The 25111-nt window shown below is 40.9% G+C and overlaps 2 protein-coding genes across 3 annotated transcripts in view; both read right to left on the bottom strand.

Annotated features, from left to right (window-relative positions):
- The window catches only part of pde1cb (phosphodiesterase 1C, calmodulin-dependent b), a 99876-nt gene extending 86860 nt beyond the window's left edge, over window positions 1-13016 (bottom strand). Inside the window, exon 1 of one of the 2 annotated variants that reach the window (XM_089008308.1) lies at window positions 12563-13016. In XM_089008308.1, coding sequence (XP_088864434.1) covers window positions 12563-12806 — 244 coding nt within the window. In that variant the 5' untranslated portion in view covers window positions 12807-13016. The remainder of the gene's footprint in view (window positions 1-12562) is intronic. The other variant, XM_089008309.1, reaches the window with a different exon arrangement.
- Window positions 13017-15078: 2062 nt separating this feature from the next.
- viml (vimentin like) lies at window positions 15079-23301 on the bottom strand. Its single transcript, XM_089008757.1, has 9 exons — window positions 22707-23301; window positions 21033-21093; window positions 18622-18717; window positions 18306-18470; window positions 16898-17023; window positions 16607-16827; window positions 15649-15692; window positions 15491-15576; window positions 15079-15418 (listed from the first exon to the last, which is right to left on the bottom strand). Exons 1-9 carry the CDS (start codon window positions 23249-23251, stop codon window positions 15374-15376), a joined length of 1389 nt encoding a protein of 462 aa, XP_088864883.1. The 5' UTR covers window positions 23252-23301; the 3' UTR covers window positions 15079-15373.
- Window positions 23302-25111: the final 1810 nt, after the last annotated feature.

Genomic DNA, 25111 nt, shown 5'->3' with positions numbered 1-25111 from the left:
CCCGTTTGGATGGTTATACAGTATTTGTAAGAGTACACAAAAGGCAACTCGCAATGAATTCTCATCGGAGCAAGGACGGGGTCTTCCTTTATTACTTTTCGACGACTATCTGGAAGATATCGTCCTTTTGTGTTTGTTTAAAATCGTTTTCCCCGAAATAAAGTGTGCATGCACTTGATTTCAGAATATAACGAATAGAATGCTCTCCTTATTAACATCGTCTGACATTTAGCACCAAATTTATTTTTCCCTACTCATTCATTTCCCCTGCCCAATCTGTCATCTTTGCACTTTTCCTTTGGGATGAGATGTTAATAACAGAAGGTATAAGTCATGCGATATCTCTTTAATGTCATATCACATTAAGGAATTCAAGTTTCAAGGTTCTGAATATACGTAGTCATTTAGTACGTGCGTAAATGGAATGTTTTATTTCAGCCGAGAACTCATATTACATCGTGTTCTCTCTCGTTTTGTAGCTAAAATACCCAAAACACACAGGCTGATATTTTAGTCAAATGCAAAACACCAATAAAAATGATGTAGTGTCTGCAAAAAATTGAGCTGCGAATTGGGCATTTTCAGAATGTCCCTCTCTCAGTTTGTGACGTCACGCCAAGACGTCTTGCATTGCTCGAGAATCAAAACAATGGCTTCAGATTCGGAGAATATGTTTTCTTGTTACGCATCCAGTTATGAATATGATTCGAATAGTTCTGAAGAGGAAAGTATAAATGTTTGCAATCGATTAAAGAAGGTCTTCCTGGTCATTTTGAGGGATCAAGACTGATGTGTAACATCACAGAAAATGCCGAAGATGGCGCCAGAGCTCCGTTGGAAATAGTTTTATTTTTCGCCTTGGAATTTTTGTCAGCGAAAGTCAAAGACTTGTCTCGGTGTAACATACGATTCACCATTGCGTTATTTATGTGTTTTCCTTCTAATTTTGCCATCAACACGGATCAACATGAAGTTTTCAGACCAAACAAAGTACCGCAAAATGCATTGAGGTGATGCAAGGTATGTCCTTTCTCGCTCAGGGGCGTTCCTTCAGTGACGTAACGTGAGGACTCGTCTCCAACTCAAAAACAAGACTTCCGGAATAAGTCTTAAAACGTAAAATATAGCTATATGCGGTGGAATCTTTGTAAAATACACTCAGTAGAAGTCATTTGAAGCGATTTTACAAATTATGGACACAACTTGTCCAGAGACGTCAGTTGTCCTTTAAATAGAAACAAGATTATCAAAATATGAAATGAAATGACCTGAATTCATAAAAGCTTTTGTTCATGAAATTTAGCCACCGAGTCCATTTGTTGCTAACGAAAACAGCACTTGGTCTCCCACGCAAACAGAAATGTTTGGAGTCTACAGACAAAAATATTATTCTGTTATGCAGAAAAAACACCTTAGGAATCAACCAAGGAACTCATGTCAACGATGGGTGTTCTTTTAGGGCAATCGGGTGGGCTCTGAATGTAAAAGGAATGTCCACGTAGAAGCTCTCCGTGATAATCGACTATTTAACAATGTTAACAAGTGTCATCAGGGAACTACAACGTCATAATCAAAACATTAAAAACGAACACAGACACCAGATGAATCTGATGATCTATTGTAGAGGAGGGGTCTTCGGAAATGGAATATCCGTTACAATCAAACCATTGACGTAATTACAACGGTGAGCCATAGTCAGCTGCCACAATTCCAGAGACGCATTATGGCCACTTGTTAGATAATTATCCTCTCATTTTGGCTGCTGGTCCCGCTGAGAGTTCAGAAAGCCTCTGGCCACCACCACAGAACTGACTGGGGTCATTTGTGAACATGCCCCTTTTGTCACAATCCCACAGTGCATCATTACCAGGCTATTATTACACGTTGAGGAAAATTTCATATGGCAAAACGGAATAGATCAGAGTATTGCAGCAATCACAACTTCCGCTCATTTCACGCTCAAGGTGTCTCAATACTTTTGACAACAAAACAATTGTGGTGCCTGTAATTCCAATAAACTACTTTTTCATGATAGCAGCAAAACATTTTTTGTTTAAATCACAACGTTGCATTCTGATAGCTTTTTTTGGGGGGTGGGGGGGCAGGCAGGAATAGGAACAGATTACTTGCTTTACCATTCGCTCTAATGGAATAAGATGATTTGATATATATAAATATATACATATATATACATATAGGCAGATAGAGAGAGAGAGAGAGAGAGAGAGAGAGAGAGAGAGAGAGAGAGAGAGAGAGAGAGAGAGAGAGAGAGAGAGAGAGAGAGAGAGAGAGAGAGAGAGAGAGAGAGAGAGAGAGAGAGAGAGAGAGAGAGAGAGAGAGAGAGAGAGAGAGAGAGAGAGAGATGACCCTTCACACCAAAACAAAAGTCGAGTTTTTCTGACGACCTGGCAGTCCATTCTTGCCAATGTACTTGCTCTAGATCAACTCCGGAACAGGAAGTGCCAATAAGTAGGAAATAACCAGGACAATATATTGACCTGAGCATGTTCCCATTCCTATACATTTGGCATTATGCAATGCTTTTTAGAAGTTACAAAGTGGGCATTGCATAACGCACTCAACTAAGAGCGGATATCCCTCTCTCTTGCTCCTTTTTGTTTTTTTTTCTTCTTCCATCATGCTTTTGTCAACTGGGAGGTGTGTAGTAAATCTGAACTTTGACTCAGCAGGGATGCATCATATAAATACAACAGTGATGCTTCACTCTCCTCGATAAGGAACAATAAACGGCCTTTTGGTTTTCTTCTTTCTTCAGAAAAACGTTAATTCCTAAGTTATATGGGCCTGTAGTTATCGAAGCTTGAAATGGGGGTGACTGGACAAAATGGAATGCAATGCTGCTGTGTTACTTGCAGGTAGAGTGAACGCTGGCGCGAATGGCTGCCGCTACTCACCCACACAAAGAAAAATAAATCCTGTGACTGTAAACTGTCCTTGAGAGTTTTGAAATGCGCTTAGAAATTAAATGTATTATTATTATTAATACATATATATTGGTTTATATAGCGCTTTAACAAAAGCTGAAGCTGGAACAAAGCGCTAACGAGACACTGTATATTGGTTTATATAGCGCTTTAACAAAGCTGAAGCTGGAACAAAGCGCTAACACAGACAAAAGGCAAATGCAGTCCCCTTGTGGAAAGGAAAAAAAAAACATTGCCAGAAGTCTGACCAGCGCTTTATCAGCACCCCCCCCCCCTGAAAAAAACGAACAAATTCGGGAATGGCGCTCCATATCACACTTTTCTATAACAGGAATGGCAGTGAATGAGTTAATAAGTGATTGTCATTATGTGAAAGTTATTATTATCATTGTCATTATATCAAAATCTGTGAGTCTTGCTCAATGACTAAACTATATTTAAAAAAAAAACAGGACAAATTCGGGAATGTGACAATCGAATGTGACATTTACATGATGGTGAAACGTACGACGACACTGGCAAAAGAAATCAAAACTTTAACACTTATAAAGTACATTAATATGAATAAAATGCTCTGTGGATGCAGTTGCGCCCAAATAATCACTCCTGCAGTTCGACCCTTTAATTCCGAGGTCCAAGTTTTGAAAAGCATGCTGTGCACAAGTTGCTCAGAGAGGTGTTACGTACTGCTGTACATCTGCCAAATCCTTGTTAAGATTTTTTTATTTTATTTTGCAAGGGGCATTGCGGAGAGGGCCACGTTGCTGTTTCTAGGCAACGGCGGGACCTCCTAGCCATGGCTCATGCATTACACCAGGACAGTGACAAGGGGTTAGTGTGGCACACTGCACTTATGAGACTGTGTGTTTGTACAGAAGAGACAATGTTGATACTTTCTCCTTTGCGACATCAGCGGCAATCAGCAGAACAACTGTGACGAAACACATTCGGCCCGGATCAAAATTGTTGGCACAAACACACACATTTGTTTATTTTAGCTTTTGATTTTTTTTCTCTCCCATGGGGCTTTTTTCTTGGCATAAATGAAACAAGTTATGTAATTTGTAAACCTTTCACTTTTTGTGTGAAAAACCACTGACGGAAATAACTGATTAAAAAAAAAGGAATGAAATTGTGAGATGAGGACAAACACCAAATGTAATTTTGTCAAAAGAATCTTAATAACGATTTTTAGTCACCAAGAACTAATCCATAAAAACATTTACATGTAAATGGCATTTGAGATGTACAGTGAAGCCTCGTATATCGCTGGAGATACGTTCCAAAAATAGCCCGCGATAGGTGAAATCCGCAAAGTACAATGTAGTCAGGTTTTGTTTTTTTTTTTTTGTTTTTTTTTTGCACAATGCAAAACTGTACATACTGCAAAATAAAACCTCTTTTTTAATAGTTTAAAGAACAGTGTTGTAAAATAATATTTTGCTGCTGCGCCTATTTAGACTCCGCTGCACTGTAGCGTCTTTTTGTACTGAAGGAGTCTTTCTCCGAGAGAAGAACATTATCGGTAGTTGTTGACACTTTCGTTTTTTAACAAGAAGATTTTTATAAAGCGACATGGCCCGATTTCTAGAAGCAGAATGCTCCATGAGCTGTTCAAAGCCAGTGTGATTGATTTTATTCTGCTTTGTTTGCAGTGTTGTTTCTTTTACTTTGTTTGTTTGCACATTTGCATGCCATTAATAAAAAAATAATAAAATAATAAATAAATAGTTTTTTTTTCTCCTGAAAAAAAAATCTGATGCACTGAAGCTGCGATAAGTGAACCGCGAAATAGCGAGGGATCACTGTATTTATTTTTTGCTCAGTTTCCATATCGACAGTCCCATTAAAAATAATTTGCCTTATTGTAATATACCGTATTATACGGTGTATAAGGCGCTCCCCTACTTTATTCGAGTTACAAAAATCCGAACATTTTTGTAGTAACATATGTATTATTCTCACCAGTTGTACATGTACATATCTTTATAGACCATATATTTTGTTAAATGTTTATTTTTCAGTATAAACCAATACAGGTTACTTATACAAGCCTTAAACATACTTATATAAATGTTAAAAAACATACATTCCATATAAAATATAGCACTGAAGCAACTTGCGAACAAATTCACCTTACGAACAACCTTTCGGAACGTATCTCGTTCATAAGTCTGTATAAGGTGCTCCCAAATACATGTGTGCCTTATATGTGAATTAATGTTGAGCCACAATAGGTCTCGCAGCGACTGTCGGCAGCCACCGACTCCATTTCCCCCTGTAGGAGAAGTAGTGCATAACCCCACCCTCTACTGCAGCGTCTCATAATGTTGTGTGCATAATGTGTGGATATTTGGAAAACTCTTATTATATTTATATTTTATATTTGGAAAACATTTTTCATTCATTGAAGGTGCGCCTTATACTCCGGTGCCCCTTATATATGGAAAAACTTTGATTATACACCATTCCTTGGAGATGTGCTTTATACTCTGGTGCACCACTGGAAAATATTTTTTTTTTTACATTGTTTCCCAACTTTATTGTTTCAGTTCAACTAAGTGTAAATACCAGACAAAGCTATAAATTCCAAACTATTATACAGGTACTGTTCTCTCCTATGCAATATATTATTTATTAAAGCTGTGAACTGTCATTTTTCTTTATTATGGCTTATATCCCCTGGCGGCCAGTGTTTGTCAATTTCCCTTCCACTTGACAGTACATCGTGAGCAGTTATTTCATGCATTACTTTTGTTTATTACCGTATTTTCTGGTGTACCGGAGTATAAGGCGCACTACTAATGAATGGCGGGTTTTTTTTCAAAACTTTTTCCATATACAGTGATACCTCAGCGTACGAACTTAATTGGTTCCCAGAAAGTGTGTGTAAGGCAAAAAGTTCATCTACCAAAGATTTATTTCCCATAAGAAACCATAAAAAAATAATAATAATCCGTTCCCAGGTCCCCATAAAACATAATTTTCTACTTTCTAATTTTCTAAGCCCTAAAACTACACAAAATATACAGTGTTTTATGTCTAATAAATGCGCTATTGTATTGTAATTAAAGAAAGACACTGTACTATACAATAAAGTCGTTTTATTTACCGTTGTGATGGTCGTTGGATGACGAACTTCCAGGTTGCCTCTTGATGATATCCGAGTGAAGTTGCCGTGCTTTCTCACCGATAATACCCTCACTCACAATGTCCCCTGCTAGCTGCTTTTTGTTAATCAACAGACATTTTTCAACCTCTTCTATTGCCTGAGACCGTTGCTTAGACATCACAGAAACAACCTTAGCCACACGTAGCAATGGTCGCCTTCGCATACTGGTACTAGGACGTTAAGTCACAGAAACGCACACCTTGTTCGTGTTTCTCGATGATCTCCTGCTTGTACTCGACCATAATTTTGTTTTGTGTCGTCTTCGGCTAAACACTAGCCTGTGGTGGAGTCTTTTTCGGTCCCAGAATAGCAAATGTATCATTGATAACAAACCATGTATGCACTCAAGGAAAGGGGTAATGAAAAGTAGTCCGCCATCGACCGTGGCGCTGTTCGACCGTGTGTGGTGTTCTTCGCCGAAAACTAGTCCGCCAGCTACCGTGTGTTTTGGTTTGTTTGATTATAAAAGATTATATTCTCACGAATTTAATGTTCGTAAGGTCAAAATTTCGTTAAATGAAGCGTTCATAAGCTGAGGTATCACTATAGATACATTTCTAAAAACAATCCAAATATAAGGCACATCACAATATAAGGCGCTACAGTAGAGGCTGCAGTTACACACTACTACAGGGGGAAATGGAGTCAGTGGCTGCTGACAGGAGTTGTGAGACCTGCTGTGGCTCAATATTACTTTACATATAAGGTGCACCTGCGTATAAGGCGCATGGTAATCTTTTGAAGAAAATCCAGGCTTATGAGTGTGCCTTATACACCGGAAAATATGGTCGGTACATTGGGAAAACACAAGCTCGTGTTGTTAATTTGTCTCTTTGAAAATGCATTAACTCCTTTTTACTTGAAAAATAAGACCCCAAGTATAAATATATGCGAGATCATTCAGATATCGACACATCGTTTTTGTATTTTATTTATTTTTTTGCAATGGGACCATAACACAGTCAAACAGCAAAAACAAGCTCATTAGACATTTCTGCAAATTTGGACTGACACGCGCCTTTTCAGTCCCCACGCCGCTGTCACCACAGTGACAGTCTTGTAATTAAGACACAGAGTGAGCGGGTACCTTCCTTTTCCCATGCTAAATGCTCATTAGAGGCACTTAAAAAAAGGTAATGTTAGAAACCTGAGGGAACTGGCTGACAAGCGGCAATTGCCAAGAATGGCTAGAGATTTATTTATTTATTTAATTCATATCTTGGAGCTATGGGGGGGGGGGTGGGGTGACCAGAAACAGTGTAGACACAGTCGGCCAGTAGTGAAGTGCCAACAAAGCAACAAAAAAAAACATGATTGGAAAATGGTCGCCTGCGCATTTCCTTCCCTGCAGACTCAATCCGTCACGTTTGGATGACGCTAAAACTGTCTGGCTAATGAGTAGAAGCATTTCCCCAGAAAGGTTCCAAAGTACAAACTGCACATTTAAAACAACAACAGTTCCACAGAAGATGCTCAATGTGAAAAATGCACAGCAATTCTACGTTCCAAAAAATGGCATTAAAAAAAAAATCATCAAAACAGCCTAATTGTTTCACTTCTTAGCCAATCACGTATCGACACAGTTGCTTTTGCTCTCCATCAAACCCTTAAGGAACAATTTGGCCACTAGAGGGGGGGCTGCTCCATGAATTTGTTCCATCTCCTGCACTGATTTTTTTCATTAGCCCTCTGAGAGCATATTGGGTGCAAAGTGTCCATTTATTATATAGTACTTAAATAAACAAAGAAAACCGAACAGCATTTGCCCATATTTCTTTTTTTTTTTTTTTAGCTAGAAGAGTGCCAATATCGTGGCGCATTGACAATTTTGTTTGTCTTATTACCACGCACAACTTGCTCAGTGATGTTCGATTTTCCGTCAAACCATTCTTGTGCGTTTGATTTTTTTCATTTTCAACAAAACACCTCTGGGACGCTGCTAAAGAACACCGCAGTTGTATCTGTTGAAATTGTTTTGGGGCTAAGACGGAGGATATTCAGTCTAGTACCACAATTTTTACAAGTGTTCAAATAGGCCGCGGAAAATCCTACTGGACCCTCCGCACTCTGCCCACCACCTTTTCCAGCTACTCCCCTCAGGCAGGCGCTACCGATCCATGCGCACCAAATCCAGCAGACATTTAAACAGCTTCTTCCCCCAAGCCATTAACTCTTTGAACTCTTTCAACAGTAGCCAAAATGGAACTGTATAGTGCCACTTAGCAGTTTTTTGACGACAATACTAGTGCAGCGTGTTCTACCGGAAACAAATTCCTTGTGTGCTCTACATACTTGGCAATAAAGATGATTCTGATTCTGATTCTGATATCAATCATGAAAGTCCTTTCAGACTCAATATAATATTTCATCATCAATGTCGTTTCCCCGCTATAGGCCTGAGATATAATTTATTCAGAAGGCAAAATAAATGTATGAGGCTACCACATGATTCACCATATAGTTGGTAACCTCTACTTACAAACATCTCTTTATATGAAATTTTCAAGTGACGAAACGCCTCAACAGTGTCACGGTTTGCGAGGTGGTGATGGCGGGTTCGGATCCCAAAAAGCAGGCAGGAGGGAGCAGGAGGTTGTTTGACAAATTGTATTAAAATAAAGTCAGCAGGAACAAAATGTAAAACATCAAAATGATCTGAATGGAAAAAATACAAAGTAGCAACAGAAAACCAAGTGTAAAAGTCCGCCAAGGTTAAACAAACACGTACACAATGCATGCTGCAACCAAGCAGCAAACAAACAATGAATCGGCACCGGATGATCGTGCCAGGTGTCCTTTTAAGTGTTATTGATTATAACGACCAGCACCTGCGAGGCTGCAGGCAGGGCTGACGTCGCTACCCGCTGGTCGCCAATCTGATCGGGACGACCAGCACCTGTGAGGTGTAGGCGGGGGCGACAGCGCCCCCCGTTGGTCGTCAACCAGATCATGACAAACAGGATAATATTACCTTTGAGTACAAAAGAAATTTCAAACCATTTTTCCCCATTAACATTAAAAGACGACAGGGAGTGTCTGACACAGAGTCGGGAAGAAGACATCTCAACACAGAAGCTTCATCGGTCTGAGGGGAGGATAGTCAGGAGGGTAAACTACGCTCTGACACAGTCATGGAAACGCCACAGCGGAGAATATATTTTAGGAATGATACAGGGGGGAGAAAGGTCTTCCCTTTGAGGCTTTGACGCGTCTGAGGCAGTAGAAATTGAGCGAGTGGGTTGTAAACAAGGTGAATGTGAAGAGGAAGTTGGAGAGATCAATAAGACGATTGAAAGGGCACAAGTTGTCCTCGGTTTGTTTTGTTTGAAGATACAGCAGTACTTTGAAATACAAGCGTGTTCCATTAGGACGCTTCAAATCGAAAACACTTGTGAATGGACATGTATTATTTCTCCCACAAAAAAAACTAACATGAATGTGTATTTTGATGAGAGGTTTGGTTGCAGCGTCCAATCACATAATAACTGCGTTTAGTGTGATTCAAAGTGCCTCCAACTCCTCGCTCAGCTCATCAGTGCGGCACTAATTAGTCATTCTCCACCAAAGAAAAGGGATATGCCGATGTGAAATAATAATAACAATAAAAATAATAACAATAATAAATAAATAAATAAATAAATAAATAAATACATACATACATACATACATACATACATACATACATACATACATAAATAAATAAATAAATAAAATAATACATTTTATTCCAAGTGCCTTTCAAAGCTCTCAAGGACACTTTACAGTCACAGACAAGCGTAGATACAATAATAAATAAAATACAATTATAAATAGAAACAAGAGATAAAGCTAAACAGAAAAGGCAATTTTAAATAGGTGGGTTTTGAGATGGAATATTATATTGTGTAATATTTGTCATGTACACATTGCTGCACCATTTGTTTTCAGCCCACAGTTTGAAGCCTTAAAAGCACAGCAAGCTTGATGCTAATTTTTATTAGCATGAAGATGGAGGTCTCAGCTACGATTGTTTTCCATTCAAAAAGCGTAATTGTCTTTGTTTTATGTTTACTTTGCCAATAAACTCCAACTCGGAGTGCCATGAAACAACTTTAAGCCTGTTTGGGAATTATTTGTTCACAATTTGCCTCAATAGCTTTTTTTGTGGGGTGAGTGTAGTTTCTATCGTGCTTGTATTTCAAGTTTGAGCTCGCAAGCCCAAGCAAATAAATGAAAAGTACATAGACATGTTTAAAAAAAATCACCCAAATGTGTCTAACTACCGGAACTATTTTAGAACTGTAATTGTAGTATCGTGAAACCGCAAAATTTTGGCTTAGGTTGATCACAACCGTCCAAATACTGGCAAAGATCCATAAAATCCCACACATAACAACAATGAATCCAAACAGCGGTTTGGAACATTCATTGAGAGATTACCCCCAATCCACAATTGCAACCCAACAATTTGGCTAATCGATGCCTTTCAAGTTAGCAGTAGCACGCAAGCTCAACTACCTTTCTCTTCATACAAGGAAGGAATCATACAAGACAGCACTCTCGTTGCTTATTCACGTCTCAGGAACACGGCTACTGCGAGCGCAAGTGGAGATATGTTGAATGTATCGAGGCTGGCCTTCAAAGGAGCGTGATATTCATCCAATGAAACGCTACTTTCAAGGAGAATATGCAAAATAATACCTCTGATGTGACCACTCGCTCTCATCCCCACATGCAAGCACGCAAACGGCCAGCCATGGGAAATAACACGACAGCTGTGTGCAGGAAAAACAGAATGCCCTCGGAAAATGTGTTTTTCTTTTTTTTTACCAAGTGACAATTGGAGTGTAAAGGAGCCGATGGCCTTGTACGTCCCCTAACCCCCCCTTATCCTCGCCTGAGGCTGCTTTCCCTGTTTCCATGATAACAGTTTTGGCATTCAGTAATTGTGACGCTTTCGCTTGAAGACAAACCTCTGCGTGACCTTCAACTGATGAGTATACAACAAAAACGTGGAAGTGCTGCGTACTCGAGCATCATTTCCTCCTTGAGAGAAGAGAGAGAATGAGAAAAAGAGCGCGAGAGACAGAGAGTGAACGCCGGCCCTTTTAAAAATCATCCAAGCGGTCTTTGCAAATGAAAAGAGGATTCCCATTGTTCAATTCAGCATAGTCCAAAACATATGACGTGGGCGACATACCTCCCTTTGAGGTTAAGAGCACAGGAGATAATCATCAGGTTTAGCAAATATAGGTCAAGTCAATTTTATTTACATAATGGCAACCCCACAATAGATGTTGTCGCAATGTAATTTACACAACAAGCTGGTCAAGGACCTGTCTGATTACGTGATATACAGTCCAATCTATACGTAGGGAAAAACGACAGTAGCAAGCACTCAGAGACAGAACTATGGACAAGATCTTGAATGGTATCCAGACTCTGTGAGGTGACCAGGTGTCAGAATTCAAGGAGAAAGCCAGAGTCGAGTTTTATAAGGTACTAGTTGGTGAGGATAACGGGATCAACGGACTGGATGACTGGGGAAGGACGATGAGAACAAGAGGCAACACAACAGCTAAATCAACAACACTAACAGTCCTGGATGACACTAATAGCCTGGGTCCGCTCCCTACGGTATTTTCCGCAATAAAAAGCAAATAGTTCCATCGGAACGCCAACAATTCAGAAGATGCGCTGACCTCGCTGCCATATTGAACCGGGAGTCAACGAACCAACTGTAGCTATGATCCATTAATCAAAATGCATCTTTTTTATTGGTTTCATATCAGTGGTGGGTTGTCAGGGCGTGCAAGGCCTTCTCTGCTGGCCTAAGAATATCTGAATCCTCTAGTGGACACGTAGTAAATCACACAACACTCGCAGCTGTGGAGTGATTCAGACATAGCACTACTGAAGGCCAAGGAGTGACATGCAAGGCCCACCACTGTTTCATATACTGTACTATCCAAATCCAACTGAGACAGTCAAACATTTGTGTAACATTTACTGGCGCCTATTCATTTGCGCTTTTCTTTACGTCGAGGAGTTACGCGAAGACGGGAGATTTTCAAAATCAGACAAGTACGGGGCAGATTCGTTAAGTGTGAGTATCCGACTGCAACACGCAAATTAGGACAGAATGAACATCCAGTTCTCGGTTGTCGATGTGATATAAAAAAAGGAAGAGAAAAAAAATCTAAGTGTTTGTGTGAGTGTGTGTAATCACGTCATAAATTAAACTTGTATCCCAAGGTACTATTGTACATCGAACATTAATTATGAAATAAAACATGAATGAAGTAATTTGGCATATACATTTTAATTTTAAGAAACAACTGATGAATTGTGAATAAATTAAGCTAAACTAATAAAAATATGATGGGAAAAATGAGTTTACCCCCCTTCCCGCATCACGAGTCGAGCTTTCGAAGGGCAACAGGTGGACGCCGTTCCAAGTACTCACCGCTCGGCTTGTTCGGGTGGAGTTCGGCTGACTTCTTGGCTGCATCCGAGTCCTGCCGGTTCAGGACCTCCGAGAGCAACTGCCGGGAAGTGTGTCGAGCGACTTGGCTGTGCGACTTGTGACTCCTTTTTCTGGCAGACTCGGGGGCCGAGTGGCTCCTCTCCGAGTCGTGACTCTGCGGCTCCGAGCCCACTTTGACCAGCGCGTGGCGTGTCCTCGTCAAGGCGGAAGTCACCGAGCCCATCGCCGGGGAGGGAGGTGATGGGGAGGGGGATGCTCACTTTTAGCAAAAACACTTGAGGTCCAAGTCTTCACCTGAGATATTTCAACCCCTCGGCAGGTAATATTTTCCTTTCAATGGCGGCGAAGCGTTATTTCAACCAAGGCACAACAGAGTTCATTCGGGTCATGACGGCGTCTCCCTTGGTGTGCTTTTCCACCGCATACGCGTCACTCGCGGAGAAAGTTGCCCAGTCAACGAACCCCGCTCTCAGGGGGGCACCCCCTCCGGAAGCGAGCCATTTTAATCCGGCGGTAGTAACTGTTATTGTTTACATGAACGCGACAATTAAACACGACTTTATTTGACCACAAGTGGGGTTCGAGGAAACTTGAGTTTATTGATTAGTCTCCAAGTCTCGTTTTCCGAAGACATCGCGAGACTAGGCTCGCCTTAAATTGAGATACACGTACAGTACACAATACTGTATTTGGATACACGCGGATATAAAGCCACTCGAGCAGATACATACATGTTAAGTTTCAGAAATAATAAATCGGGAGATTTTCGTATTCACGACTATGTGGTGTGTGTTAAAATAACGTGAACATGACAAAGGTGTAAATTAGAAGTGAATAAAACAAAAATGCTTTCATTGTTTATTAATACATTCAATTAGCATAAAAAATTTGTTTTTTACATTTTCTTTAGTTTTACCTTAAAAATTATTGTGAGTATTGTGGTCAAAATCAGGAGTCTCCCGAACAAATCGTGAGACTTAACATGTATACAGATACGTACCAAGAAAGAAAATTGAAATTAAAAATAAGCAAATATTATAAATAGACAGAACCAAAGGAAAAGTACAAAAACTTATATACTAATGAGTATGTATAAATAAAATATTACGTGTAGATAAATACCGTAATTTCCGGACTATAGAGCGCACCTGGTTATAAACCTCACCCACTACGTTTTGAGAGGAAAACCGATTTTGTACATACACAAGCCACACCTGTATATAAGATGCATGTGCCCACATTAAAACATGTAAACATATTTACAAAGAAAGACGGATAATTTAATTTTGGATGGGATTGGCCCTTATTAGTCTCGCAGAGGAGAAATGTACATTTTGAAGGCATTTGTGATTAAAAAAAAAGCATAATGTATCAAATGCTGATTGATTACAAACTCAGTCAAGCTCCGAGTTCTGCAAACTTGGATGAATTAGTCGAGCTCAGGTTCAAGTAAACACGGTGATGCAGCATAGTTGTTGTGCTGCACACAAATGCCAAATGTAAAGGTTTGTAAATGCAGCTAGATTAATAACCACTCCGCCCCAATAGTTTGAATTAAACCCGTAGAAATATTTTTGATAATTTATTTTAGGCACATTTAAAAGGCTTTTTGACTGTTGATATAAAACATTACAATTAGCCTCACAGATCATTCAGCTGTTTTCAATACACAATGTTTAAGACTTATTTTGTTTAGTTTGACAATAAACTTGATTGGGAGTGGCATTTCAGAACTTGGAGAATACTATGTGCGTGCTGCTTGTGAAAAAAAAACATGGCAAAAACATTCTGCTTTATTAAGGTTAAAGGGGGGTTATGAACATGGTCAGAAACAATTTAGATATTAAGACATTCTAATTTTTGTGTAAATCTATGAGATTTTAAGATTTGTTTCACTATACACACCACAAGTGTTCTGGATTCATGAAAGGGTATTGGAGCTACGTGACTTCTATTTTCAACAAATGTTAGGCTAAAATTGGACAACATTTAATGGGGTACAACACAACATATTGTAGTTGTCAATGACTATTTTTGGACTAAATTTGGATGTTATTTGGATGACCCAAACACAGCAAAATTTTCAAGTTTCAAATTTAACCCAAAACCCAACGTCCAAAAGACATCAGGCACTGGGTGGGATTTAACTTATAACTAAAGGTACCAATGTATATTTCTTCTTTTCATTCAAATAAGTGACATTTGATAATTTCCGCTACGCACCGACTGATCTCTCACACACAGCAAACTTATTGGGAATCACTACTGTGAGACCAATGGCAATAATTATAATGCTCGTTTAGCTTTTCACCAGGTTTGTACACCTTTTACGCAATTTCATCATTTTAGTGGTTTAACACATTTTGCCAACAATACAGGTGTTAATTAGGAAGGAAATCATTCAGAACAGTTGCTTCGGAAAACATGAGCGCATTCGGTGATGAGTTCATTCTATTTAGTATACGACAAGGAAAGTGGACCCCTGAAGAATCACACCTGGTTCACAGTCTTAGTTTATTGCTGAATATAAGGCAACGGTGACATGTTTAGCATTTGGTTGTGTACAAACAGAATCTAGCAAAAAAAAGTTGACTACAAGTTAGATGCTTTGCAAGACTGTGTCCAGGAATGCTAATTTTACTGGTAATTATTGTGTCTGAGACAAAAAAGAAATGGAAACTCAACACATTTGTTTCAAACTAACTCGCTTAGCAAATCATGACATATGAAAAGCACTTTTCAAAGCTAAGAGTGCAGAGGCAGTGAATATCGTATTGTTTGTGTGTGGCCTTATTGCTCCATGTCATCGTGGTTCTGGGTCGACTCGTTGATCACCTTAACAAAGACACGTGACAGGACATGTTAATCTTTATTCCAACGCCATTACAAAGAACGTGGGGTTTGTACCTGACCGTCTCGGGTCTCGATGGTCTTGATGAGAACCTTCTTGGTGGTTGTGGTTTCCACATGAGGTTTATAGTCGATCATGGTTTCTGTTAAGAATGCCACGTTAATCTTTGAAGCGATGTGAATGGTGCAAAAAAAATGTGTCACGGTGAATCTACCTCTTAGGTTGAGGGTGGACAAGTTCGGCATTGGGGTGGAGATTCTGTAAAGGAGGGAAACACCAGTAAGAACACACAAGAGCTTGCTTCCTAAAAAATATTTAAATTGTTGAAACATTAATAAGAAACCATTTGACAGACAATCCAACAAATCATTTAAATGTGACACACAAAATATTAGGGCACTGAAAATCCTACTGGACCCTCCGCGCCCTGCCCACCACCTTTTCCAGCTACTCCCCTCAGGCAGACACTACTGATCCATGCGCACCAAATTCAGCAGACATTTAAACAGCTTCTTCCTCCAAGCCATTAACTTTATAAACAGTAACCCAAATATAACTGTATAGTACTGTACCTCTTTGCATTTTTTTATGATGATGCTAGTGCAGCGTGTTCTACCGGAGACGAATTCCTTGTGTTCTACATACTTGGCAATAAAGATGTTTACGATTAGCATATATGCTGACATTGAGTCTGATCTTGAAAGACCAGAAAATAATTTCAAATAAATACACAAAAATTAAAAGGACAATGTTTACGGTAACATTCAAAAAGAAAAAAAAAACAAATGCTTAGAAAAAAAGTATTTATAGAAAAACAATAAAAATGACACCAACATCATACTCCTTTTGTTACTTAAAAGGTGGAAAACTGCCACTTCAAATGTGATAAAATACAGTAAAGTCTCGTTATATCGATATTCAACGGAGTGCGAAAAAATATCGATATAACCGGGACTATCGATATATCCGATATCGATATAACGAGACTTTACTGTATGTTAAAATTGCAAGGAAAAATAGCAAGAATTTGGAAAAATATTGCACAACTGTCTTATTTTAAGTCAATATAGTTAAATACTTAAATATTTACCACAAAATAACAAATGGAATATGCACAACAACAACAACAACAACAAAAATGATAGACCATGTAGTAAAATCAGTATGGTCACCTGTTCTCCTCTCCTTCCAGCAGCTTCCTGTAGGTGGCGATCTCAATATCCAGGGCCATTTTGACGTTGAGGAGGTCCTGATACTCCCGCAGGTGGCGAGCCATCTCATCCTTCATGTTATGAATGTCTTCCTCCAGCCGCGCCACCGTTTCCTGATAGCCTGCCGTCTCCACAGAGAAATTGTCCTCCATCTCTCGCATCTGCCGCTCCAGAGACTCATTCTGGGGAGAAAGCGAGCGAGCGTCGGCGCTACCGTCGTAAGCTTGATGGTAACGATAGATGTCTACTCACGGTTCCCTTGAGGGCATCCACCTCACAGGAAAGAGCCTGAACCTGGCGTCGGTAGTCGTTGGCCTCCTGCTTAGCCAGCCTCAGAGCTTCATTGTTGCGGGCGGCCGCTTCGGTGAGATCGGCAAACTGAGAGAAAATAATGATTTATTTCCTGTAGGATTCCGAAATTGCCTTTTTCATGCAACCTGGGCATGAAAACAGGGCATGAAGTAACTTGCTTTTTGGTCTTAGTGAGAGCACTTTAGACTGCAGTACTCCATTGATTCCACAGGGGGCGGTAGAAGCTAGCTTTTTGGATGGATGGATGGATGGATGGATTTGCCTTTATTAGTCTCGCAGTGGAGAAATTTACATTTCACAGCAGCAAAGTGATGAAAGGAATGAAAGTAGAAAGACAAAATACATGAGCTGCTGGAAAGGCAGCCACTCGCGCGGCGCCGTCTTGAAGTCAAAAGAACAAAAAGAACTAAATAAATAACATGACAACACAAAGACACAGAGAGTCATTCATTCTTAAGCACTTTCTGTACCCTCTTTGTTACATGAAGCAGTTCTAGATGAAAGAAGAGAGGATAAAAGCGTCTTTCCACCAGTGGATCAGGGACATCATGGTGCACGATGACTACAAGCCTAATGTTGAAAGCAAACACGCAGCTGTAGCATCTTTTGGGTAAGATGTGCAGTTCATACCACCTGATCCAACTCAAACTGGACATTTTTTTTTCTTGTTTGCACATTTTCTTCCAGCTTTCCATGTATTGCTCTGCACTAAGAGCCTATGTACAAAAAATGGGTCAAAAAAATCCTGCGACATAGTAAAAAATGAGCCATGTAAAGATAAAATGATCCACGAAGAAATGAAGTCAGAAAAAGTAATCGTGACAGAGCGACTATTGTATACAATGTTGCTCTTGTTAAATTACGCCATTTTTTACTGTTTTTGTGTAAAATGTGCCACAATTCGAAATGACAAATATTAAAGTACCATATTTTGCTGTGTATAAGGCGCAGCCAAAAGCCTTGATTTTCTTCAAAAGATGACCCTGCGCCTTATACCCAGGTGCGCTTTATATGTCAAGTCATATTGAGCCACAATAGGCCTCGCAACTACTGTCAGCAGCCACGACTCCATTTCCCCCTGTAGAAGTAGTGCGTATCTTCAGCCTCTACTGTACCGCATTATAATATGGTGTGCCTTATATTTAGAAAACCTTTATATATAATTAGAAAACTTTTTTCATTCATTGACGGTGAGCCTTACATATGGAAAAAGTTTGAAAATACACCATTCATTGGGGGTGCGCCTTATACTCTGGTGCGCCTACACTGGAAAATACGGTAAATAAATAGAGAGGAGGCTGCTTTTTGTGCGTGAACACATTCCAGCGATGCAATCTAAAATCCTAACCTTGGACTTGTACCAATCCTCAGACTCCTGAATGTTTTTAGAGGCCAGGTTCTCATACTGCAAACGGACGTCCCTCAGGGCTGCAGTCAGGTCCGGCTTGGCCACTTCCAAGTCCACCTGCACATGCTGCTGCATTTGCACCTGGTTCTGCAGCTCCAGCATTTCCTGTCAAGGAAGCCACGGAACCAGGATGTGCTCATGTCACATATGATTTTCTATTCCTGGATTGCTTTGAACCCCTCAGCAGATTAGAAAACACACATCCCTACTTTGTAGTACACCCTCAGCTGCCGGACCAAAAACCAAATAGGTGTACCTCATCATGCAGCTTCTTGAGGAAGTCAATTTCCTCCTGGAGAGACTTCACCTTCCTCTCTAGGTCCAGTCTGGCGAGGGCGGCATTGTCCACATCCTGCAGCATGAGACCCACAAATTAAGTCCATAAGTGTGCTTTCAGATGACATGAATCATATATTGCATCTTTGCTGACACCGTGGGGGAGGGGGGCTCTAATGCAGACCATGCTAGACGCTTTCCATTTCTCCTTTACACAGTTACTCCTCAGAATTGTGGTAACTTTTCATCACACACGTTTGATCCAGAACTGACTTGCTGAAATTGAGTGATTCTCAAAATGTGGTATAACTTCAAAATGGCTGCCGTTACAGCAACTCCTATATTTTGTTCTTCTGCCTCTTTTTACGTTGCTCTTCCTTACATAAATTTGCTGCTGTAAATTATGAATTTCTCCATTGTGAGACTAATAATGGTTGTCTAATCCAGTGATTTGCAATGTGCCGCGAGAGATCGTCAGGTGTGCCGTGAGAAACTAACCAATGTCCCATTCTTCCAATGTAAAATTTTACGAACATTTATTAATCATTTTCTGCCATTGTTATGTCATTGTCCTGTGTCCGTGCTGAAAAGACTGGGAGGGTGTGGCAATACGTCACTGATTGCCTCTTTTCTGTGAGATGGTTCGTGGTGTGTCACAAAAAATTCCAATGTAAAAGAACGTGCCCTGGTTCAAAAAAGGTTGAAAAACACTGGTCTAATCTAATCTATTCCATTCACTGTAAAGTGTCCTTGAGAGTTTTGAAAGGCACTTGGAAATTAAAGGTATTATTATTATTATTATTAACTATCAGTAGCAGCTCTTGGGCTCCCTATGGTGGTACGTGACGGTATCACTGAATTCATTGTTCGAATTCTGCATCATTTAACACTAGCCTGAAGTTTTTTAATACAGTACAATAATTGTTGATTTACATTTATTTGTTCTGTAGTTCCCCTTGGTGACATCACAGTGCCAAGCTTTGTCCTCCGCATTTTGGCAGGTCGTCAAATGAGGTATCAGCAAATGAAGCGGCTTTGCCCGGTGCTAATGCCACAAACAAAGCGCGCTATTCAGCCTGGGGGATCTCAAACGGGCCGGGGGAGTACAAGTGTAAATGTCTGCCTTACTGAGCGACCCAGCGTACAGGCGGCAAATGCCTCATTGTTGGCATGTCACCGTGAGTTCCTTCCTGCCATTCTTATAAAATAGTATATGGGATGCCCATGTAGGATCAACTAGAGACGTTTGCTAACATTACGTAGAGATCGAGGAATATGTATCTAATGCGATCTTTTTTCACGGGGTCAAATCCCAGAGCTGTCTTCAATCAGGTTCTCAGCCATGATTGAAACTGATCAAGAGGTCTTCCATTTTGATAGTATTTTGAAACTGCCGCTGACTAATATCGTCTACTACTGCTACTTGCATGACTCATCAGCACGATACCATTGACTGGAAATGAATCGCCATACACGGAACGGCTCAGCGGACATATCTCACGGTGGCTTGTCCTCTCGCTCTGATAACCACATTGCGCTCACACAGTTGTTGCTCAAGTCTCATTCAGCGTGACCAGTCAGACTTAAAATGATCTCCTCTCTTGGCAGGCCCGATTGAACACATTAGTGCCAGCCAACCAACCAAGCATCCAACCCTGTCTTGTCCCAGCGGGCCCTGCTCTCCGGCCGTTTGGGATCATGGCTACAATCCGCTGTTGTGCTACCACAGGGGCACATTCCTGTCTAGCCGGGGTGAAATGAAAGAGTCGTAGGGGGGAATGGGAGATTTGTGACCATTTTGTATGTCAGCATCATTTTGAAATCACCTTCTGATGGAGAATAGACAGAAAAGAAGTTATCATATTTAAAAGTTTCATGCTTAGAAGGCCCACAATGGAAGCACAGAAAATCTGGGGTACATCTGAGGTGAACAGACACAGCCTGTTAAACTGTCATCTTCATGTAGGAGATCTGGCCTTGGACTAATTTGCGACTTGGTAAACTCCTTCACAGGAAGAGGTCATTCGCCAGGTAACAAATATATCAGTTCATGGGAATGACAACCAATTAAAATGTCTATGTTCTGTTGTTTTATAGTTGTTGGTGCTTGGGACGTCCAGGGGCGTGGCATTCAAATCAAGAAGACTATGTTTTACTAATGTGTCACTTAAATTTGCATATATTCTCAATAAATAGCTTGGCTGAGGGCTTCAGAAATGGGGCGTCGGTCATGAAAGGCTGCATCCCCTGGCGGCAGTAAAAGACGATCTTCCTGTGTTCAAGCCTTTGTTCACAGTGTCCAACCGAATATCTCTGACACCTTCCCGTGGAACCTCAGAACTTGAACGCCCCAGAATTATAGTTGTGCAATGGTTGAGGTCAAACTGTTACCTGTCGGAAGCTCTGCATGTTTGCCTCGGCCTCTTCCCTCAGGGACATCTCATCCTGCAACCTGGCATAAGAGACGATACATTAAGCAATGACATGACATACTGTATGTATTTGGTCTCGGACTTTTGTTGTGTTGCTGAAGTTGGCATGATTCAAGCATTTATTTTTCAGGTTGCCACATATAATAATAATAATATTTTTTATTTCCAAGCATATACAGACGCTCCCCAGCTTACGAATATTCGAGTGACGAAAAACGGTACATACAAACATTTTTGTGAGTAATATATGGAGAAAAATGTTTGCGGTAAGTTCGATTTTGTATTGCGCGACTTTTTCCGGCCGAGCTCGCTTGTGATTGGCTGCGTACTGTGCTTCACACACACACACACACACACACACACACACACACACACACACACACACACACACACACACACACACACACACACACACACACACACACACACACACAGTAGAGGTTTAAGGTCTGGATGTTTACGTGATGGACACCAAGGTTGACCAATCAGCACCTGGCTATACTAAAGTGTTGCCAATGAGTTAAGGCCCCGATCTGCCAAGCTCGCTTACAATTGGCTGCATAGAGTATGTGGCAGGGGAGGAAATCCCTTTACCCAGTTGATGCTGCTGGAGGACGCAACGCATAACAAAACGTTATGGCTGCTGGCACGTAATTCACAAATTACATACCAGCAGCTTCAGTAATGGCTTACTGAAGACCCGAGGGTATAACTTTGCTGCAGTGAAATGTAAATTTCTCCACTGCGAGACTAATAAAGGCAAATCCAATACAATACAATCCATGCCGTCGTACGACAGAAGGTGTGATTTTTTTTAAGACTGTTAGAGCGTCTGTGTTTTATACTTCCCCGTTCAGTCTTTAACTTAAACATACGTTCTATACAAATATAGCACTGAAGCAAGTTACAAACAAATTCACCTTACGAACGACAGCTCAGAACATATCTCGTTCGAAAGGTGGGGAGCGTTTGTGTAAACCAATATGTATGTATTGCATTGTATTTTGGACAGCTGCCCTCATCTCAAACTCATATAACTCCAGACTCATATAATTTAGGAATTAACTTGTTTTTTTTCCTGATGAAAGAAGATAATCTCAGGCCACGGTGTCAAATTCAAAGCCCGGGGCCAAATCCGGCCTGCCACATCATTTTTTTTGGCCCGCGAAAGCAAATCAAACTTGTGAAATTCCATGATGCTTGCCAAAATCTTCACCAAAATTTCATATTTTTGGATGTAAACCACAATAACAGTCATTATTCTTGACTTCAGATTTGAAAACTAGTTATTCATTAATTTGTTGTGCTCTCTATATGTAATATGTGGAGGGGATTAAACATTCTAATTCCTTACGCAAATTCATAACGGCCCTCGAGAGGCCACGGCAAAAAATGACTTTGAAACCATTGGTCTAAGGTTTCTTACGCTGCATTGAATGTTTATGTAGTCCTAACACTCAATATTCTGTGGGTCCTGGAATTTGAGTCAAAATGACAAAAACCCTGGCACTGGAGTGGAACCATTTTTTGCACGTCTGGCAGTGAATGGGTCAATTGGTTTTCGCAATATCCCCCAACTCCAGCTCGAGTTGAGTCGATGTGCCTAATGAAGTGACCGTACGAGTGAACCTACTTGTCCCTGAGCCTCCCAATGTCGTCGGCCAGGTTGTCCCGGTGCACCTCCACCCGGGCTTTCTCGTTACTCAGCTGGTCCACCTGTCGCCTCAGCTCCCGCATCTGTTCCTCGTACAGGTCGCAGACTCTCGACGTCCCCTTGCCGCGTAGCTGCTCCAGCTCGGCCATCAGGATTTTATTCTGCTGCTCCAGGAAGCGCACCTTCTCGATGTAGCTGGCGAAGCGATCGTTGAGCGACTGCATCTGCGCCTTCTCGCTGGTTCGGTTGGCGATGAACTCGCTGTTAATGGCGTCGGACAACGAGAAGTCCAACTGCTCCGAGGACAGCCGGGGCATGACGGCGGCGTTGGTGCTGCGAAGACGCTGCGTCTTGGTGGCGAAGACGACGCCGCTGGCGCCCACTGGAGCTCCGTACGACAAGACCCGGGTGGTACGCATGGGAGCGGAATATTGGCGGCTGGAGTAACTGCTTCGCACGGTTCTGTCTCCGCCGAACATCTTCCTATAGGAGGACTGGGAAGTTGGTGTTCTGAACGTGGACATGCCGCAAATTGGTCGTCGGTGCCGTTAACACGTTTCCACCACATCACTTAGCTTCGCGCCTGCATATTTATAGTTTTGATGCTATGCAAATGAGCAACGTGTTTGGAGTGACAATTGAAGTGTCCAATCACGTCTTAGATACAAGCACTCAGTCCGCCATCCGCCCCATATCAAATTCCGCATTTTACGGAGGCCCTCCCTTTACTAATTATTCCTCTTGTGTTCAAAACTTTCAAGTCAAATGAGAAATGTGTTGCGCTTCGTCGCATTCGTTGGACGCACAAACGCTTCTTTCAAACAACCTTTTCACATGTTTGCCTCCTGGTAAATGTCTGTGTGGTAGAGTCTCTCACTTGAAGAATCAAATTTTCCACAAGCACCTTCAAATCATTGTGAATGGTAGCTGCTGATTTAAATGGAACCGTGGCCTGCATTATTTTATCGTTTACAATGTTGCATTCCATAAAAACTGCTTAGCTGGTGATGTTTTCCCTCACGCTAAAACCACCGAAAGAATAATAATTTTTTTTAGTAATCATCCATTCTTATACTTATAATGGAAATTGTTTTTAGTGGCAATGTGTAAAGAAGAAGACTTGCTTGCAATAAAGTAAAACCTAATAAGATTCACTTCTCCTAAAGTGAGAGTAGAATTAGGAAAGAGGAATAATGTCAACACAGTCTTGCCCAAAATAACGTTTTGCAAATGATTGCACTGATGGAGGGTTTGACACACGTAATCAACATGCACTCATATCGTACAACTTCACCTGTTACTGGTCAGACTGGTCAGTTTTTAAAATTTACTGACCGATTTTTTTTTTTGTTTTTGTTTGTTAATGTTTTTTTTTTTTTTTTCGTTCTAACAGTCATAAAGTTGTTTTGGACAAACAGGTCCGACTGTAAATGCTATTGTTAACCTATGTAGTTTCCAATTGAGCTCGTGCCAAGATGGCGGCGCATGAACACGCAGCGGCTCCCCTCTCCCGGCAAATTGGCGTTTTCATGTTTATGTTTGTTACAGTAATTATAAGTGCCTTGCATGCTGGGTCCGAGAGGACAGTAATAGGACAGTAATTTCATCTGTGCTGTATGTCATGCATATTAGCATATTTGACAATAAAGCTGACTTTGACTTTTTCACTTTGACTTTTTTTCAACTATGTTGCTAACCCAAACAGCAGCACCAAAGCATGAAAACAGCCCCCCATATTAATTTCAGTGTAGAATGGAAAACCGAGTTCAATAATTGGAAAATGCGGGTCCCAGGGTGACAGTAATGGAGAACTTCTCGTCGATAATATGCAAGGCAAACAAAATAGGGGTGAGTATTTGAGTGGATCTCGTTCGAGTTGTTCCAAAATGGACGACGCTGATGTAAAAATATGCCGCCTCTGGGGCCTCAGAGTGATTTGAGTTAACAGTAGAGCCCCTTCACTGTAAGTGACAGTAAAGATATTCACATGATCAACTCACTTGGAAGCAGGGAGGGAGTGGGGGAGGGGGAGGGGTGTTTATGTAAAAATTCCTGCTCCCAGGCCTCTTTATGAAGCGGGCCAGGCAGGGATTGTGTATTGCTGACTGGTCAGCGAGCAAAATGCAGACAGTCGGCGCTAATTATTGTTTGTCGGGCCCCCACCGATATTTGCCGTCGTCACTTTTCGTCCCGAATAGTTTTCATTCCGCACGGGATTGTATCACGAGTTCACCTCTGCCAAGGAGGTTGTTTTTGTGCACTTTTCAATCATCGCCCAATGAACCGTCAGTTCCACTCTTGCGAGGATTGTGTTTTTAAGTACAGTGATACCTCAGCTTATGAACGCTTTAGCTCACGAACTTCTCGCATTACGAACATTAAAT

Source organism: Hippocampus bargibanti, linkage group LG11 (assembly GCF_051943395.1).
Source record: "Hippocampus bargibanti isolate YZ-2025 linkage group LG11, ASM5194339v1, whole genome shotgun sequence".
NCBI classification, from domain to species: Eukaryota; Metazoa; Chordata; class Actinopteri; order Syngnathiformes; family Syngnathidae; genus Hippocampus; species Hippocampus bargibanti.
Note: the sequence above shows the minus strand (reverse complement) of the source record. Positions and strands in the feature narration are given on the sequence as shown.

Bases quoted from the DNA above. Each gene is read 5' to 3' on its own strand.
- viml (XM_089008757.1), bottom strand. From the start codon at position 23,251: ATGTCCACGTTCAGAACACCAACTTCCCAGTCCTCCTATAGGAAGATG. The intron at 15,693-16,606 runs GTGACCATACTG...CCTCCTTTACAG, and splicing joins CTGGAAGGAGAGGAGAACAG to AATCTCCACCCCAATGCCGA. The intron at 15,577-15,648 runs GTAGATTCACCG...CATTCTTAACAG, and splicing joins GTCCACCCTCAACCTAAGAG to AAACCATGATCGACTATAAA.